Here is a 19,944-nt window from a genome sequence, read left to right as displayed (position 1 = left end):
ATTTCTACTTTATCTGTACTTTGGGTTCGGATTGCACTTCTTCCCTTTGTAGACTGTTTTTGGAGGAGTTTGATCTCCTGCCGAGGATAACTGGACGTTAGGGGACAAGTTGGAGGCATTAAAGGGAATTTATCTACTTTTGTGACTTTGTTGTTTTTGTGCCACGCCCTTGGTCATCGCAGTGGGCTTCACAGCTCTCAACTCCTTTTTTTTTTTGTCTTTCCTCACCTGCAAACAGAGCACCTCGTCCGGAGATGGCCTTCGGATGCGTTCCTTGCCGACTTCAGGTGAGTGCTTGGGAAACCTTGATTCTTGGCTTTGAATGAGTCTTCTGGATTAGAACTCACAGTCACGTAGGAGAAGAACAGCCAAATATATGGACCATCCCTTATTAACTGGGAAAGCTTAAGCCTCCAGGCTTACTTATACCTATTTCCTTGCAAGCGACTGACAAAATCAAGTAAATAAAGAAGACTGGACAATTCAGAGGGGATCCAAACGAAAGCAACTATCAGGTTGCAATGATTGCACTCATTGAATCATGAGCAACGCAACTCCAGAAGGAGCGTTCAAGGAATGGTCCTTACCGGGGAAGGGATTGTGGCCTGGTTGGCTGCCCCAGGCTTCAAATCCTTAATTTAAAGAATAGCAGAGTTGGAAGGGACCTTGGAGGTCTTCTAGTCCAACCCCCTTCTCAAGCAGGGAACCTATGCCATTCCAGACAAATGACTGTCCAATCTCTCCATAAGAGCCTCCAGTGTTGGAGCATTCACAACTTTGCTTCCACTGATTAATTGTCCTCCCTGTCAGGAAATTCATCCTTAGTTCTAGGTTGCTTCTCTCCTTGATTAGTTTCCATCCATTGCTTCTTCTCCTGCCTTCTTGTTCTGACCCAAACCTTGTTCCAAGGAAATAAATACGAAACAGAGGTAACAGCAAAACCTTTTCATGATTCTTTACGAATTCCGTTCCTTCCCGGTTAAAAGGCTGTTTCAAAAGCATCTTTGCTTCCTGCAAAGAACTCCGGTTTCTCAGCTGGCTTTTATCTCTTAAGGGAGGGGCCATTACCTTGCAGCCTTACTCCTGAGTCGCCTGTGCTGCTGCAGCTGCTCTTTCCTTCAAGCAGCCCTGCACACATGTGCACTGGGCCCAGGCTCCTCGGGGACCTCTTCATCGCTGCTGCCAGCCTCCACAATCTCCGAAGGCAGCACTCCACTCCCTGATGGTCCTGGCCCCATCCCTGCATCACATGCAGGCCCTCGCTCTCCAAGACCTCAGCCGTCCGCACCTGCTGTTGGTGAACCACAACACTTCTGGTGCTTTGGAGAATAGCTTGACTCCCTCTTCTTTGGAGCAGCCCCTGAGATATTGGGACACTGCTATCATGTCACCTCTGGTCCTTCTTTTCACTAGACTATAACAATTCCTGTAATTATTCTTCGTATGTTTTGTCTTCTAGCCCACTAATCCTCTTGGTTGCTCTTCTCTGCCTTGATCTCTTCTAGACGAAAACCTTCAGGCTTACAACCAGCCTGAAACAGGAGGGGAATCGCTCGACTCGACAACATATCACGACTACGCTGAGCTGCAAAGCTTCCACGAGGACTATAGTTACGACAACATCTGGGAGACAGAGGCGAAGAAGCCGCTCCCCTCCGACCATGAGATCTACGATTGCTAAGGGAGGCGTCCATCCACTGAAGCAGGAAGAACGGAAGGGAGGAATGCCAAAATTGGATGGTGGACGTCTGGAGGCCAGGATTCTTCTGGCTCCGTTTGGACCCCTTTGCCCCATTCCTGTTCCTCTACTTTGGCTTGTGGTGCTATGAAAAAAAAAAAAAAACTTCTGAGAAAAGGATGTGGAATTCTTCCCATCCACTAATCCATTGGGTACCAACACAGCAGTGGACCCTGGTTAGATGGTTGTTATGAAGAAAGCTGTGTCTGTGGGGTTAGAACCAGTCCGGATTTTTGTGTGCCATTGATAGATCTTGCAATTCACCCCCAAACAGCAAAAAAAACCAAAAAAAAAACCCACACCCTATCTGCTAACCGTTACGCCAAGGAACAAATGCAACGCTGGTTTTTTTCAAAGTCGCCATTCAATCGGTTGAAGACCTGGGCTGTAAAAATAGATTTGACGCTCCTGCAGGATTAGGAATTTTGAGGTGGCTTGTAGCAACAAACCAACCCCACTCCCCAAAGCAAACAAGTATAAGACATATTTCCCTGGCTGTAAAAACAACAACAACAACAACAACAAAAAAAAGGCACAGCTGTTATGAAGGTTTGCAAAGAGACAGCATTGCTGGCAATTCTGACCCCGGGATAAAATGAGGGTATCCTTAGTCAAGTATATAATAAACGGCTCGATCAATACACAGAGTGTGATTGCGTGCGCATAAATGTGCACAGGAAGGACGGCCAGTTTTTACGCCCAGTACACTGTTTCAAAGGAACTTATTTTTTCCCAGCTAATCCTCTGCCTTTTGGTGTATGTCATAAAGAAGGACCTTTTTTTTGCACTCCCTCAGATGTAGAAATATTTTGCTTTGTGAAAGCTGGCTAGGGCTACTTCCTGTGTGCAACTGATATTCCCAGGGCCTAACACAACCTTGTTGCTTGCTCTTGGGGACAGTTGTGTTCTCCTCGGTTGATAGTTATCCTTTTTTTTTGAAACACGCTGCTTTGTTGATTACCATTTAAATAATAATAATAATAATAATAAAGCTGCTTGCAAACTATTTGGGGCAGCAGTAGAATGCTTCCTGTTGGGCACATGGGCTAGAAGAGAAGACTGTAAGAAGAACAGAGGAGAAGTGAAGAACTGGTAGATCGTTTCAAGAATCGGGAATGTTGCAAAGGGAAGATTCCCTAAGACCCACATTATGTTGTATATATGCATTATGTTGTGTTTGTTGTTATTTATTCTTCTTCGCTTTTATAGCCCATTGTTCTTTGAAGAAACCAATTGGATAGCATCTTCCATCTCCTTCCTTCCCGTCCTTCCTTCCTTCCTTCCTTCCTTCCTTCCTTCTTTCCCCATCTCCCTTCCTTCCTCATCTTCCTTCCTTCCTTCTTTCTTTCCTCCCTCCCTCTTTCCCTCCCTCTATCTTTCTTTCTTTCTTTCTTTCTTTCTTTCTTTCTTTCTTTCTTTCTTTCTTTCTTTCTTTCTTTCTTTCTTTCTTTTCTTTCTTTCTTTCTTTCTTTCTTTCTTTCTTTCTTTCTTTCTTTCTTTCTTTCTTTCTTTCTTTCTTTCTTTCTTTCTTTCTTTCTTTCTTTCTCTTTTTCTTTCTCTTTCTTTCTTTCTTTTCCTTCTTTCTTTCCTCCCTCCCTCCCTCCTTTCCTTTTCTCTTCCGAATAAACTCATCTGGTCAGTCAGGCAATGGGATGGCAGCAGACACAATTCTAGTTCACACTTTCGGTGTTGCTATGGGCCGGGATAACCCATGGTCTACTTTTGTTACTTGAATTTAAAATATAAAAATATATACTGTTCAACCGCCAACGTTTAGTAAAGTTTACAGGAGGGTCTTTGTTGGCTTGTCTGATATTCTATTTAATAAGCAATTAAATGTGTTTGCTTGCAGCAAGGGGAGAGGTAATTTTTCTAAAGAAATTATTTAATTTAGTAAACGATCCCAACTGTTTGACATCAGCTGCTTCTGGATGGCTGTTGAAGTAAAGGGGGGGTTGGTTGGTTATGACTGTAATTTCAATTCCAGTTGTTTGTTTTTGTACTTTTGAGGTGTGTGTTTGTGTCCGAGTCGGTGTGTTGTTGGCTTTAATGTGAGTGCAAACTGTAAAGTGATATTGGATCTCAAATCTTGCAGTTCAGGTTGCGATTGTGTTGTAGCAATGCTAGAGGATACTTGATGCAAATTTTGTGTGCATGGGAGTGTGGGTCGGTGTGTAAGTGTGGCGGGGGAGTTGTACAGCACTGACACTGTTCCTTTGGCTATTTCTTGGAAGACCTCTAATAAAGTTAATATAATTACGTGTGCCTTGTTTTTGCTTTCTAACAGAGATATGTCTGTCTTTAATGAAAAACAAAACTTTATTTTTTTCCCAGGCTAGCTAAGTCAGCTGAACTCAAACAAGAAGCAAATTGAGGAAGAGGCAGCTGGGGAAGGGGGCTCTAAGCCAGATGTTCTCAGGATTCCTGATCTGCTAGTATGAAAAAGGTTTCCAAGTTATAAAAGTTCCACTCATTTGCGCTACTGCTTCTCCTTCCTTGGAGTGTACATCTCTAGAAAGGTGTACAGATGTGCAATTTCCAACCACAGCTTGGTGGTTTTCTTGCAGACGTTTCATTACCCAACTAGCTAACAGAATCAGTGCTAGAAAGGAGTGGTGTGTGTGGAGAAGAGGAGGAAGAGGAAAAGGAGGAGGAGGACTGTGGGGTCCTTGGTGCCCTCCGAGCTTGGTGGTTTTCTTGCAGACGTTTCATTACCCTACTAAGTAACATCATCAGTGCTAGTAGGAAGTAGGTTTTCACTGAAGATGTTGCTTAGTTTGATCATGCAACATCTGCCAAGCTCAGAGAGCTCCAAGGACACAGCAGAGAAAGATAAATTAGGGTTTGCTGTTAGAAGAAGCCAGGATCTTGTCAACTTGGTTCTGACGGAGTGGGGGAGCATTTCAAACGAGGTTGAGTATCCCAGCTTTTTTTTTTTTTTGCAGCTGATTCCTAAATTTGCAGTGAGGAACTCCTGACCACCTGTGAGCAGGTGAGGCCTCCGAGTTTCAAAGGTGCAGAAAATAAAAATAGGCAGGATCTTGGGGGGAAAGCTTATGGGAGATCCCCCCCCCAAAAAAATCTCCTCATTCAAACACATCCCTTTTGTGAAATGAACCTTGTGAAAACAGAGGGAGGGAATTCAGAAATTGACTGTAATGAATAATTTTTCAGAGCAACCATCCCCTTTAGCCTTCAAAGGCAGGAGGTGGTGATCCCCATGCAAAGACACCCCCTATTTTTTTGGGGGGGGGGAATCCATTGTGCAGTCCTTCTTCAACCAGATGCAACAGATCCGTAAATGGAGGGGCAAGAAAGGATAACAGGCAGCTAGCAAATTGTTTGGAAACAAGGTTCCCCTTTTAAATATGATTGCACAAGGAGGGAAGCCTTTAAATGAGCACTAATATGAATTACAAGTCTGCTCCTAATGTTTTGTTAACACTCTGGAGCAACTGGTTTTATTTATTTAGTGCATGGCAAATACATGAACGCATAACAAGTCGCAGCTGGACTGCATTGGAGCAACTGCAAAAAAGCGACACTCTAAGACAGCAAAATTGCCTCGGGTCCAACTTAATTTGCGGCGACTTACACATCCACGTACCCAAGAGAACCCTGAATTTCTGTCTCTCTCTCTCTTTTTGCTGTTGTGAAGACAACTGGGGAGCTCTGCTTAGTCAGGTGCACCCCTCTTTGAGTCACACGCTTGTGTTCTTTTTTTTATGCACACAATTCCTTAGGCGAAGGAGGTGGCGGTGGGAACAGGGGTGTGTGTAACCATAACAGGTGTTCTCCACCTTTCCTGGAATATCCTGATTGTTTCATTTATTTTTTTGGAACGAGTCCCCTTCAGGCTGCCAATGAATTAATTCTTGTTTCAATATTTATTTCTTGAATATTAGATAGTAATTCTGTTGACATCCATATCATTTCTATTCTGGACCATGATAAATGTCTATTTGAATAAAAGGTGTATTGTTTAGTTTTGGCATTTCTTTCTCTCCATGTATCTTTTAGATTTAATTCATCAGCCATTTTAAAATGGCCAATGAATTAATTCTTCTGCAGGAGGTCCTCAACTTACCACCACAACCGGGCCAATAAATTTCTGTTGCTAAGCGAGGCAGCTGTTAAGTGAATTTTGGCCCCCGTTTTTCCGACCTTTCTCGCCGCATTTGTTAAGCGCATCCCTGCGATCGTGAAGTCCCACGGTTGTTAAGTGAATTGGGCCTCCCCGTTTGAATTGGCTTGTCCGACGGTCACAAAAGGGGAATCACAACTGGCATGAGTACACGCCAGTTGCCAACTGTTTTGATCATGGGACCATGGGATGCTGAAGTTGTTCATAAGTGTGAAGAAGGGTCATCAATAGGCCACTTTTTTCAGGGTCGTCGTAACTTTAAAACCATCACTAAAGAAATTACTGTAAAGCCAAGGGCTATAGACGTGGTATTCAGTCGGTCCTGACCAGTTCTGGAGAACCGGTAGCGGAAATTTTGGGTCGTTCGGAGAACCAGCAAATACCGCCTCTGACTGGCCCCACCCCCATCTATTCTCCGCCTCCTGAGTCCCAGCTGATTGGCTGGCTCTTCTTGGGTTGCCCTGCACAGGAGAACGGAGCTGGAAAGCAGGTTAGGGGGGCAGGGAAGGGAAGGGGGATTTTGCAGTATTCTTACCCTGCCACGCCCACCAATCCACGCCCACAGAACCGGCGGTAAAAAGTTTCGAACCCCACCGCTGGAGGGCTACCTGTATGAAATGACACTGCGACCGTCATAAATATGAAGCCAGTGGCCGAGCATCTGAACGTTCATCATGTGACCACAGGGAATGTTACAACAGTCAGTAAGCGGGGGGGAAACGTTCCAAAGTCCAATTTTTTTTTTCCAGTGCCGTTGCAACTTAACCTGTTATAGTCACATATCCCCTTTTTTCCCCCCAGTGCTGGTCACTAAAGAAAACATTTGGATTCTACCTGCTTTTAGCTGGTCAGAGGACTGGTGCAGATGGAAAGGGTTAGGAGGCTGCAAACGTTCTCCTGACATTTGGTTTTCTAAGCGGGGCATTTTCAACGCCAGGTTCCTAGAGAGAGCGTAAATGGACAGAAGGGACACCTGTCTGACTTTTTCACTCGCTCGGCAAGGAATAGCTGGGGGAGACAGTCTTCCAAAAGGCCAGCCAACTGCCCTCGCCGAGGGGGAGCTGAGCAGGAAGAGAAAGGGAGAAACACCGAGAGCATCTGCACTGAAGACAAATTCCTTGTGTGTCCAATCACACTTGGCCAATAAAGAATTCTATTCTATTCTATTCTATTCTATTCTATTCTATTCTATTCTATTCTATTCTATTCTATTCTATTCTATTCTATTCTATTCTGTTCTGTTCTGTTCTATTTCTATTTCTATTTGATTCGATTCTATGCTGTTCTCTTCTCTTCCTTCTCTTCTCTTTCTTCTATTCTGTTCTTCATTCCTCTATCCTATCCTATCCTATTCTATCCTCTTCTAGTCTATTTCTATTTCTATTCTATTCTATGTACACTGAGAGGTTATGCACCAAGACACATTCCTTGTGTGTCCAATCCCACTCGGCCAATAAAGAATTCTATTCTATTCTTCTCTTCCTTCTCTTCTCTTTCTTCTATTCTGTTCTTCATTCCTCTATCCTATCCTATCCTATTCTATCCTCTTCTAGTCTATTTCTATTTCTATTCTATTCTATGTACACTGAGAGCATTTGCACCAAGACAAATTCCTTGTGTGTCCAATCACACTAGGCCAATAAAGAATTCCATTCTATTCTTCCTTGAAGAGAGGCAAAAAAAAAAAAAAAAAAAAAAAAGGAGTTAAATCCCACAGGCCAAAGTGGAGAGAGCGGAGGGCATTTGTACAAAACCTCCTGCTAACTTTCTGGCTTGTGTTTCAGGTCCTTCCCAGAGCCAAAGACCCATCAATTCTGCATCAAGTCCAGACTCAGCCACAAAAGGTCAAGGCAAGAGACCAACTGTTTCCAAGAAAGTCAGAAATGGATTTGGACTGTGCCAGTAGAAACTCTAGGAAGGTTTATCTTAAAAAACAGCTTAGTGGTGGCTTCTGAAATTCCCCTCCCCTTGTCCCCCTCCTCTCCGTTTGCCTGGGTCTCTCATGTTGTCCCTAATAGAGTTTTATTTCACCTGCCTGCCATCCCCTTTCGAGAGCAAAGCAGCTGTGCAAACAGGAGACAGGCCTGCTAAGATGTCCATTAAAATACCTCCATCGCCTTCTTCAGATCAGGGGAGGCCGTGTGGACCATACTTCCAACCCTTATTCCAAGATGTTTAATTTAATTTAGATTAACAGGGTCGGAAGGGACCTTGTAGGTCATCTAGTCCAACCCCCTGCCCAAGCAGTTTAAAGACAGAAGCAAGCCCTGTCACTAAAACCCTAAATCTCTCAAGATGAAATAGATTTCCGGTGACTTGATGGACACATCTAGATCATGTTTTCAGCAGCTTTTATGCAAGCCGTTGCCCCGCCTTGTTGGGAAAGTTTATTTTAGCTTCGTAGCTTAATCTTCAAAGAGGCATTTCCGAGCGGTGCTGCATCCAGGTTTAACCAGCTTTAGATCTGGTTGGGGTGTTTTTTTTTTGAAGCTGGATTGAGTCTCTTTGCTGGGTTTCCTGCACTGTAAAGGCAATTACAAGGATCGTGTGCCTCTGAGTGCCTGAAAACATTCTTTTGTTAACTTATTGCAATTATATTTGCCTACAGAAGTTGTGGATGCTCCAATACTGGAAAATTTTAAGAAGAGATTGGACAACTATTTGGTATAGGGCAGGTTTTCCTGCCTAGGCAGGGGGTTGGACTAGAAGACCTCCAAGGTCCTTTCCAACTCTGCTATTCTATTCTATTCTGTTCCGTTCCGTTCCATTCCAAATTTATTCTATTCTACATTTATTCTATTCTATTCCTAAGTTATTCTATTCTATTCTTCATTTATTCTATTCTATTCCATTCCATTCCTAATTTTATTCTATTCTTCATTTATTCTATTCTATTCCTAGTTTATTCTATTCTATTCTGTATTCTTTTCTGTGTTCTGTTCTATTCTATTCTTATTCCTATTCCTATTCTATTCTGTTATCTTGTCTTTTCTTCTCTTCTCTTTCTCCTATTCTATTCTATTTTACTCTACTCTATTCTTATTCCTATTCCTATTCTATTCTGTTATCTTGTCTTTTCTTCTCTTCTCTTTCTCCTATTCTATTCTATTTTACTCTACTCTATTCTTATTCCTATTCCTATTCTATTCTATTCTACTGTATTTTATTCTATTTTACCCATTTGCCTGAAATAGTATTTTCTACTCTCCTAATGAATGTTGGAGAATCAGGGAGACAGAGAGCAGGAGTGGAAAAGAGATTTGAAGCAACAGATGAAGTCAAAGTGCTGGTTTAGTTCAGAGGCTACAAGAATGAGAAAATAGAAAAGAAAAATCTGTCATGTGAATCTCCATTTAATTTCAGGCTGAGTTTTCCAGTGTTGGGGAAGTTAAACTGATCTATGTATACAATATAAACATCACAGCAAAGTAATATATGATATGATAGATAGATAGATAGATGCCTGTGCCCAAAAGACTGAGTTGAGTAACGTTTCTTTCTAAGCCATGGGTGGCTGGGTTGAAAAAGCACAAAAACAAGTCAAGTATTTGTGTGTGTTTGCAATCAACCTGTTGGGTAAGAATTGACACAACTTTCTAAAGTACATAGAAAGACTCACTGGATAGCTTTGTAATGTTTGCAGCATCCTACAAACTCATTACTTGATTCTCATCAGCAAAGATTTATGGGCTTCGATATAGAAGCAGTTCCTAGAAAATTTCCCCACTGAACACACCCTCCTGCCAACTTCCCAAAATCAGTTCATCATGTTTTAAATTGAGGATTGCCTGTACCCTAAAATATCAAATTCTCCTCCCACGTTCTGTAGTTGAAAGGTCTAAACATCCTTATAGAAGGATCTTGTCTTTCAGTTATTCCTTTTCTTAAACCTAGCTGTTTTTGTTTTTTAAAAAAACACGAGCCTTTTTGTTCCTTTTATTGATTCCTCTGTGAAAGTCCTCTCTAAATTCTTCTGATAACTTTCTTCAAGCGTGCTTTGGTTGCTGTGTCTGCTGAGTAATTCATTTTATAGCTTACCACCCCTTGTAAGTTTAAGATAAATTCCCAACTGGGAGATAAAGAAAGAAAGAGAGAGAGAGAAAGAGAGAGTGAAAAAAGAAAGAAAGAAAGAAAGAAAGAGACAGAGACAGAAAGACAGAGAGAGAGAGAGAGAAAGAGAGAGAGAGAAAGAGAGAAAGAGAGAGGGTGAAAGAAGAAAGAAAGAAAGAAAGAAAGAGAGACAGAGACAGACAGAAAGACAGAGAGAGAAAGAGAGAAAGAAAGAGAGTGAAAGAAAGAAAGAGAGACAGAGACAGAAAGACACAGAGAGGGGTGGGGGAAGAAAGAGAGAGGGTGAAAGAAAGAGAGAAAGAAGGAAGGAAGGAAGGATTTGAGGCTTGAGTTGGGTAGATCCCAACAGGCATGGTAACTAAAACTGATTTTTAGGGACGGTTTAATCATCTTTCTCACCTCATTCCCTGCCAGTAAAGTTTGACAATTCAAGAGGCCCCAAATCTTGCTTTCTTGCTCTGCAGGAAACGATCTTGAAAGCACAACCTTCAGGAAGTGAATGGGACTGACTTGCATCTCCTTAAGAGCCATGATAGCTTTCCATGACAACCTGCCTCCTGAAGCAACGGATGGCCGAGAGGGTACCAAAATTTGCCAGCAGCACTGGAGAAAAAGAAAAAACAATATGTCCAGATAAATGAATGTGATCAAGCCAGGATGAAGCATTTTTTGCACAGTGTCTTTGCCCCTTTTCAATATTCCAATCTTTCCTGCAATTTGCACCAAGTTCTTCCTTTCTGCAACTGCTTTCTGCTGTCTTTTACTATGTTTTTAGCTAAAGGAGGGGAGGAGAAAACAAAGTCTTTTCTTTCCACTTTTTTTAAACCTTCTAGGTTTCCCCAAGCATCGCTGCATCCCAACCATGAGGACAAGGAGTTTTACAAAAACAAAAGGAAAGTGAATTCTGTTTAAAACCGTCTTCCTGGCACACTTGGGAATCTGTTGGATTTTTGAAACAGGGGAGGGGACAGATAGGGAAGGGCGGGGAGGGAGGGGAGGGAAGGAGATAAAAGAAGAAGGAAAGGAGGAAGAGGAAAGGAAAGGAAAGGAAGAAAGGAAGAAAGGAAAGGAAGAAGAAAGAGAGGAGGAAAGGAGGAGGAGGAAAGGAAAGGAAGAAAGAAAAGGAAGAAAAGAAAGAGGAGGAAAGGAAAGGAAGAAAAGAGAGGAGGAAAGGAAAGGAAGAAAAGAGAGGAAGAAAGGAAGAAAAGAGAGGAGGAAAGGAAAGGAAAGAAAGAAAAGGAAGAAAAGAAAGAGGAGGAAAGGAAAGGAAGAAAAGAGGAGGAAAGGAAAGGAAGAAAAGAGAGAGGAAGAAAGGAAGAAAAGAGGAGGAAAGGAAAGGAAGAAAGAAAAGGAAGAAAAGAAAGAGGAGGAAAGGAAAGGAAGAAAAGAAAAGAAAGGAGGAAAAGGAAAGGAAGAAAAAGAGAGGAGGAAAGGAAAGGAAGAAAAGAGAGAGGAGGAAAGGAAAGGAAGAAGAAAGGAAAGGAAGAAAAGAGAGAGAGAGGAGGAAATGAATGGAAGAAAGGAAAGGAAAGACCATTTTCTCTTTGTATGAATTGCCTCTCTAAATTTGCTTCTTTCTCAAAAAGTAGGAAGGAATGGGAGAAATGGGAGTGGGTGGGCAGGCCTAGGAGTTATGTTCTTACATTCTTTAAAAATAAACTTTCTTTTAAGATCTAAAGGGAGAAACAGGCCTCCCTCTCTGCTGCTGGTTTGAAACACGCAAAATGTTGCTTTGAAAAAGAAAAATGGAATAAAGAAAAGATAAGGAAGTTAAGAGAGAGCATGAACTAGGGTGAGAAAATCAAAAGCGCCTCTCTTCCTGCCTCATTTCAGACAAGGGGAACGAGTTGGTCAGCATTCCTGGGTAATCTTTTCAGCTTTGGCCCTCCCACCCCCCACCCCAAATCTCATTTCTCCCCACACAGGAGCCCTGGGAAGCATTACCAATCTTCCAAGCATCCGGAGAGTGGAGGTCGGAGGTTTTCACAGCCCAAGAAGCCAACGCCACAAATCCCAGACACAGATCTCTGGGCGTGAGGACCAGCTGAAGAGGCCTCTCTGAATTAAAAGAAGAAGAAGAACCAAGGTGGTTAAGAAAGGAGGAGCTTTGGAATCAGTGGTGCTCAGAGGACATCTAGCCTGACCCCCCCCTCCCTTAGCGCAGGATCCGGGCATCCAAAAGTATGGTCCTAGGACCCTTCGATCTCCCTCAAAACCCTCCACAGGGGTTCAGGAATCAAAATTATTTGCCAGCCTAGGTTGAAAAATAATATCCTATTTCCCCAAAAATATGACCTACCTTGAAAGGAAGTCCTAGCTGGATTCCCTCAACACTATCCAACTATTTACAAAGTCTGCACTACTATTACTATGAATCTTCTCATCACTCCTTATTACCCATCCCCTCCCACTTGTGACTGTAGGACTAACTTTGTCGTTTGCATCCTCACGATTTATATCGACTGTTTCCTAGTATGATTCGATTGCTTACTGTATCCTATGACTATATTCTATTTACTATATACCCTATGACTATATAACCCTATGGCTATTATTAAGTATTGTACCTTATGATTCTTGACTCTTGATGAATGTATCTTTTCTTTTATGGACACTGAGAGCATCTGCACTAAGACCAATTCCTTGTGTGTCCAATCACACTTGGCCAATAAAGAATTCTATTCTATTCTATTCTATTCTATTCTATTCTATTCTATTCTATTCTATTCTATTCTATTCTATTCTATTCTATTCTATTCTATTCTATTCTATTCTATTCTATTCTATTCCAACATTCCATTATTTAATTTGTGCAATGTATTTGTGGAACAGGGCTCTGGGACTTATTCTGCCTGCTGGAGAAATTGTGACTATTTTTCTTTTTTCTTTTTCACCTAGCGATAAAAAACCCCATGTTGTTGCCACAATAAGAAAAACACAGCCCATCTTCAGACCTCATGATCACAGCCAGCCAAATAAAAATCCCCTTTTCTCAAAGACCTCAATCTTAATCTCCACTTGGCCGAGAGGTCGAGGCTGCGATAGATAAACCACCATCGTGGGTTTAAAAAAAAAAACATTCAAAGGTCATTCTTGGCTTAAGTTCCAGAGAGAGAGAGAGAGAGGCCCCTTTTCATCTGCTGGGTTTGTTTGTGTGTCTCAAGTGCCCCTGAAGTACAAAATTTTCCTTTGGTGTCCCAGATCTCTTTTCTATCCAAGGTCAGGAGCCCAATTTAGAGTTGGAAATAACTCAAAGGGGGAGAGAGAGAGAAAAAGAGGGAGACGTTCTCTAACTCAACACCTCTTGGCCAAATCTGCAAAAGGGTGTTTAGCCTTCAACTGGGGGTTGCAAAAACGAAAAACAAAAGATTGCTAGAGCTGTGTATTCATTCAGCCCCACAGCAGACGCGTTTCTTCTTAATGGGTTACGAAGCAGAAAAACCTCTCAGATATCTACAAAAACGGCATCGTTTCAGCATTTATAAGTTCCCTAGGAAAGATAGTCCACAGATTTCCGAAGCCTGATTTAGCAATGATACTTAGGAATGTTATTAACAGAGAATGCAGGTTAAGGCAGAACCTCAATTAAGGATGGGTTAGGGTCAGGGCATACTGGAGAAAAATACATACTTGGGTAGGAAAAAATGATAAAGGAACATATAGATTTAAAACCAGAAATATTTCTGTTGGGTATCATACCCGAAAAATATAATAAAGGGACTATGTATCTAATACTACATGTGTTAACAGTAGCTAGAATTGAATTTGCACAACATTGGAAAGGTGTGGAGATCCCTACAGAAGAGAAAATAATAAGAAAAAAATAGTAGAATGTGCAGAAATGGATAGATTAACATTTGAAATTAAAGAGAAGGAAGATAAGGAATATTTTGAAATATGGGATTTGTTTTATTAATGGTTAACTAACAGAAACAGAAGTTAGAATACTTAAAATGATAAAAGAGGATTCATTTTACTACGAGGGCTTATGTTGGTATGTTTATTATTAACATGATTTAGTATTAACAATTAATAAGTCTTACTATTATGTCGAGAAAATACTGTTATTATATGACCACTACTGATGAACATTATCGCTGTTAGGATGATGACCATGGCTCAAATTAACTGTAACCAGACAACACACTGTTTATAATCAGGGGTCTTCAAACTTGACAGCTTTAAGACTTGTGGACTTCAACTCCCAGAATTCCTCCTGCAGTCAGGTTAGCTCAGGAATTCTGGGAGTTGAAGCCCACAAGTCCTAAAGTTGCCAAGTTTGAAGACCCTTGGTTGATATAGATATTGAAGCAGTTGCTCTTTCTTTATATAGCAAAAAATTTTAAAAAACTATTTTTTTTAAAAAGGATAGGAAAGAATGAATACCTGGTTTAAAGACAGCTACCCCAAGGTTTTCTGGTCTTGGGGATGTTCTGTCCAGAAGCGTTGGAGATATGAGCATCACTCTTGGTTGAGATCCTCTCCTCTTTGGCCGCGATCTGAGAAAGCGAACTGGCCTGCTTACAAGGGATGTTAAAGTTCTCACGGCCTTCTTTAACTCTGAAGCTGGCACAGCCAAGAGGTTAGGCCTATGGTGGCTCTTGACTTGTGGCTGGTGCACAAAGAAGTGCTCATACACCTCTGGGAATCCCATGGGGTCGGTGCTCATGTTGGATGGTGGCTCTTCCAAGTCAGTGGATGGAACCAAACCATGGGCAGAGCTGAAGGTTGTCTCTGAAGGACCAGATTTGCTCCGAGTCTCCTCTTCAATCATAGGCTCACCTACATCCTGGAAGAAATATTCGTACATTTCAGGACCTGACATGGCTGGTAGCTCTGATGGATGGCCGTGGCTGGTCTTCCGCGGAGTTCCCCCCTGCAACGGCGGCCTCTCTACTTCGTGGAGATCATCCAAGAAGAAGTAGTCGTACACCTCGGGCCACGTCACGTTGGTTGAAACTTCTTCTGGACAGTCATGGGATTTCAGGTGGTAGGGAACGAGTCTCGGGTTTTCTGGAGTCCTAGTTGGGGACTCTCCTTCAGGTGGGATGGCCAGGCCAAGAGGGAGACAAGGTTCTCCATTATTCTGCCTTTCCATCTTTCCTGACGAAGCGGCAGGCCCTCTGTGGTCAACCTCCAAAGATGCGTCTGGAGACCCATCTTCTTCCAGGGCTTCTGGGCATCCTTTTACCCCGTTGTCCTTGGCTTGGTCTCCCTCTTGAGAGGTCTTAGGGATTAAGTTCCTGCTGTGGTCTTCTGCTCCCTTCTCTGTCTCCAGGACATCCTCTTCTTTCTTCCCAGAAGTCCTTGCCCTACTGCTGACCAACAGTGGTCTTAGCTGGACCGAATGTTCTTGAGAAGAAGGGGAATGTGTTTCCTGGAAGGAGACCCTCAAGGCAACCTGGAGGCACTTGACTTCCTTCTCTGGATCCTCAGCTTCTCCAGAGGTTGGAGAAAGAACGGAAGAAACCCCGAAAGAACTGGGATCTAGAGCTACGTCTCTCAGCTTGGGAAATCCAAGTTTTTCAGAAACGGCGGTGTGGCTCGTTGACCCTGGAGAAGCAGTCAGGGAAGTATGGTCTTGGGGATACTTTACTTTCAAGCCATTTGCTCCCTCTGGACTCTCCGTTGTCGAAGTGAGGGGCAGCACCACCAAAGATTTTTCTCCCGTCTCTGGCCTCGGATGTGGTTCCTGTGAATCTTTCTCTTGGGTGATGTGGGCTTCTGTCTTAGTTTTGGGATCCATGAGCCAACCTAGAATAGAATAGAATAAAACAACAGAGTTGGAAGGGACCTTGGAGGTCTTCTAGTCCAACCCCCTGCCTAGGCAGGAAACCCTACACCACTTCAGACAAATAGTTATCCAATCTCTTTTTTAAAACATCCAGTGTTGCAGCATTCACAACTTCTGGAGGCAGGTTGTTCCACTGACTAATTGTTCTAACTGTCAGGGAATTTCTCCTTAGTTCTAAGGTGCTTCTCTCCTTGGTTAGTTTCTACCCATTTCTTCTTGTCCTGCCCTCAGGTGCTTTGGAGAATAGCTTGACTCCCTCTTCTTTGGGGCAGCCCCTGAGATATTAGAAGACTGCTATCATGTCTCCCCTAGTCCTTCTTTTCATTAGACATACTCAGTTCCTGCAACTTTACTTCCTATGATTTAGCCTCCAGTCCCCTAATCCTCTTTGTGGCTCTTCTCTGCACTCTTTCCAGAGTCTCAACATCTTTTTTTACATCGTGGTGACCAAAACTGGATGCAGCATTCCAAGTGTGGTCTTACCAAGGCATTATAAAGTGGTATCAACACTTCACGTGATCTTGATTGTATCCCTTTGTTTATGCAGCCTAGAACTGGGTTGGCTTTTTTGGCTGCTGCAGCACACGGCTGGCTCCTATTGATGTGATTTGTCCACTAGGACCCCAAGATCCCTCTCACAATTACTATTGAGCAAGGTAGCACCTATATTGTCCCTGTGCATTTGGTTTTTCTTGCCTGAATGTAGAACCTTACTTTTTTCACCCTTGAATTTCGTTTCGTTAGATAGCGCCCAAGGTTCAAGTCTGTCAAGATCCTTCTGTATCTGATGTTACCTAACTTACCTATTGTTCCTGCGCTGTCTTCGTTGGCAACAGGGAGAGGGATAGAGCTGGTGGCCGGCCTTGGCAGATGAGGGTTCAAAGGGAGGCTGGAGAGCGGGCTTGGGAAGGCCTGGGAAGGCCGGAAGGCTTGCTGACTTCTGCAGAGAAACCTACTGACGGAGCCTAAATCGCTTTCATCTTCACTGCCAGAGAAAGCATCTTCCGCAAGCAGGTGCCCACCTGGGACATCGCAGGGGAGACGGCTAGCTTTGGGGTGGGCTGCTGAGCCCTCCTTGCCTTCGGCCTCCCCTTCCTCGAGATCACCCAGGAGCTGGTCTTCAGCAGTGGCCAAAGCTGGGGGGATCAAACGGCACTCTTCGGAGACGAAATAAAATTCAGCCCAATCGCGGTCGTTCAGCTGGATGCTGTATTCAAAATTTTCCATCTAGAGAGACAAATGTTTGGTGGAGTTTGGAGGGGAAGAGGGAAAGGACGGGGTGGAGAGTGAGAACAGAAAAGGAAGGTCCTTTTGGTAGCGGAAGATCTTAATACGTGTTTATGTATATAGGGCTACCCGTCATAAAAACATAACTCTGGAGGGCAGACAATCTATCTATCTATCTATCTATCTATCTATCTATCTATCTATCTATCTATCTATCTATCTATCTATCTATCTCTGTATCTGTATCTATATCTATCTCTGTATCTATCTCTGTATCTCTGTATCTCTGTATCTATCTCTCTATCTATCTATCTCTGTATCTATCTATCTATCTGTATCTATCTATATCTCTGTATCTATCTATCTCTGTATCTCTGTATCTATCTATCTATCTATCTATCTATCTATTCTTCTATCTCTCTCTCTCTCTCTCTCTATCTATCTATCTATCTATCTATCTGTATCTATCTCTATATCTATATCTATCTCTGTATCTCTGTATCTCTGTATCTCTGTATCTCTGTATCTCTGTATCTATCTATCTATCTATCTATCTATCTATCTATCTATCTATGTATTTGTATCTATATCTATATCTATATCTATATCTATCTATCTATCTATCTATCTATCTATCTATCTCTATCTATCTATCTATCTATCTATCTATCTATCTATCTATCTATCTATTGATCTGTCTATCTATCTATCTATCTATCTATCTATCTATCTATCTATCTATCTATCTATCTATCTATCTATCTATCTATCTATCATCATCTAAAAAGCGAAATACCACTCACGCATCATCACAAAATCTCCAGAACTGTAAAGCCTACAAACTTGAAATTTGGTACATATGTTCCTCTTAGCTCATAGATGCTCACCAAGAGAGGATTTTTCAAAATGACCCTCAGAGCATTTGTATTTCCTATATTATTATTATTAAAACGCTCTGATGCTCAGGAGTCTTATGCCCCCTCTCCACCTGAAAAAAAAAGAAATCTCTTCCAAATGCAAAACTACAAGCAGAGGAGAGGAGTTTCAGTTTCAGTTTCAGGGCACCAAGCAGCTTTAGTACAGAACAGTTGAGCTAAGCCACGCCTAGGCTCCTCGCTGTCTCCTTCTTGCTCGCCCTGCAAATACTGTTTCAGTTTTCAAACAGCCCTCAACTCTCGGGCTTAGTTTTTGGAGAGGAAAATAAACGGGGGAGGGGGGGAATGTGCCTCTGCCTACCAGCATCCATTGGTATTATTCTGGCTAGTGTCCTGTCATTCCCCTCAATAGGTGAATCAAGGAGAAAAGCAACTTAGAACTTAGGAGAAATTCCCTGACAGTGAGAGCAATCAACTGGTGGAACAAAAGTTGTGTGTGCTTCCATCACTGGAGGCTTTTAAGAAGAGACCGGACAGCCATTTGTCTACAATAATGTAGGGCCTCCTGTTTGAGCAGAGCGGGGGGTTGGACTAGAAGACCTCCAAGGTCCCTTCCAACTCTGTTATTCTGTTCTGACCTTCCAGGCTGATTCAAAAGTCCTTGGGGTGTCCCAATCCAACAGGGCTGTTTTAACGCTATTGTTCCTTCAGCGTCTGAAGAAGTTTTGTTTGTATCTTCCCACAGCAAATAAAGGTGCCAAGGGGGGAAAAAAACCACCTTAGAGAGGGAAAGATTTTGTAGATCCTACCTTGCAAACAGCTTATGCCAGGGATGGGGCCATGCTGGGAAGTGCCCATGAAGTCTCTCCCAGGGAGGCATGATGCAGTGCCCGGTGCCCTTCAGACTGGGAACAGGGGTAACGCCTGCCCGGAAGAGGCCAGCTTTGCAGGCCCAAAATAGTTCTCTTTCTCTCTCTCTCTCTCTGACCAGTCACGTGAAACTCTGCAAAGGCGAAAAAGGCCGATCTAAAATAGCAAGTAAGATGCTCCGATGCGGTCATGCCACTCCTCCCAGCTTACCAGGAAGACGGTTTCTTTTTCAGAACTTGGCCTCAGCTGGCTAATTTGCTGCCAAGGGGAAAAACAGCATGCGGGTTTGCAGCAGGGTGGTGGTAGTTGATACACAACATGTGTGTGTATGTGTGCTCCTCTGCACCTCTGTAACTGTCTGGTTTGGTTGTGCAACCCAACAGGACAGACACAGACTTCAGAGGAGAATTAGGACTGCAGAAAAACCAGTGGCTACCAACCTGCCTTCCATGGGGAACCTATATACTGCATGAGTCAAAAAGAGGGATGTGAAAATATCTACAGACCCCTCACATCCTGGACATAAACTGTTTCAACTTCTTCCCTCAAAATGACACTATGGAGCCCTGCACACCAGAACAACTAGACACAAGGACATTTTTTTCCTCCATGCCATCACTCTGCTAAACAAATAATTCCCTCAACACTGTCCAACTAGTTACAAAGTCTGCACTACTATTAAACTTCTCATCACTCCTTATCACCCATCCCCTCCCACCTGTGACTGTATGACTGTAACTTTGTCGCTTGTATCCTTACTATTTATATCGTCTGTTTCCTAGTATGATTGGATTGCTTATTGTACCCTATGACTATTATTAAGTGTTGGACCTGATGATTCTTGACTCTTGATGAATGTCTCTTTTCTCTTAGGGACACTGAGAGCATTTGCACCAAGACCAATTCCTTGTATGTCCAATCACACTTGGCCAATAAAGAATTCCATCTATTTGTGTTCTCCTTCTCACACTGTTTCCAAGCTCTGTCTTGGAGAGTTAAAGGGGTGCAGTAGCCTTCCAGACTGGGTGTGGGATGAGGTGCCCTTGAGCGTGGAAGCTGGGATCGAATGTCCAGATGCCAGCTGGAGTGCTCCGTGATAGGAATTAAACAATAATAATAATAATAATAATAATAATAATAATAATAGCCAGGCTCTGGGAGAGAGGGCCACAGTGTGAGATTAAATATTCGCTTTTCAAATATTACTAAATGCTTGTGGAGATTC

General features: G+C 42.7%; 2 protein-coding genes and 1 long non-coding RNA gene across 3 annotated transcripts in view; 1 reads left to right on the top strand and 2 right to left on the bottom strand.

Annotated features, from left to right (window-relative positions):
• Positions 1–203, bottom strand: part of LOC148129399 (uncharacterized) — a 158,124-nt gene extending 157,921 nt beyond the window's left edge. The window contains exon 1 of the long non-coding RNA XR_015745469.1: positions 138–203. This is a non-coding gene — a long non-coding RNA (uncharacterized LOC148129399). The remainder of the gene's footprint in view (positions 1–137) is intronic.
• Positions 1–3,999, top strand: part of PLEKHN1 (pleckstrin homology domain containing N1) — a 43,629-nt gene extending 39,630 nt beyond the window's left edge. The window contains exons 15-16 of the mRNA XM_026681576.2: positions 239–287; positions 1,506–3,999. Coding sequence (XP_026537361.2) covers positions 239–287; positions 1,506–1,681 — 225 coding nt within the window. The 3' untranslated portion in view covers positions 1,682–3,999. The remainder of the gene's footprint in view (positions 1–238; positions 288–1,505) is intronic.
• A 5,220-nt stretch (positions 4,000–9,219) lies between these two features.
• Positions 9,220–18,955, bottom strand: PERM1 (PPARGC1 and ESRR induced regulator, muscle 1). The gene is made up of 5 exons (XM_026681578.2): positions 18,659–18,955; positions 16,551–16,974; positions 14,340–15,707; positions 11,898–12,011; positions 9,220–10,556 (listed from the first exon to the last, which is right to left on the bottom strand). Exons 2-5 carry the CDS (start codon positions 16,972–16,974, stop codon positions 10,474–10,476), a joined length of 1,989 nt encoding a protein of 662 aa, XP_026537363.2. The 5' UTR covers positions 18,659–18,955; the 3' UTR covers positions 9,220–10,473.
• Between the last annotated feature and the right edge of the window lie 989 nt (positions 18,956–19,944).

Source organism: Notechis scutatus, chromosome 16 (genome assembly GCF_049901735.1).
Source record: "Notechis scutatus isolate UNSWTSFEM ecotype Mainland chromosome 16, rNotScu1.2, whole genome shotgun sequence".
In the NCBI taxonomy this organism is placed as follows: domain Eukaryota; kingdom Metazoa; phylum Chordata; class Lepidosauria; order Squamata; family Elapidae; genus Notechis; species Notechis scutatus.
The sequence above is the reverse complement of the archived record's forward strand: the minus strand, read 5'-3'. Positions and strand labels throughout refer to the sequence as shown.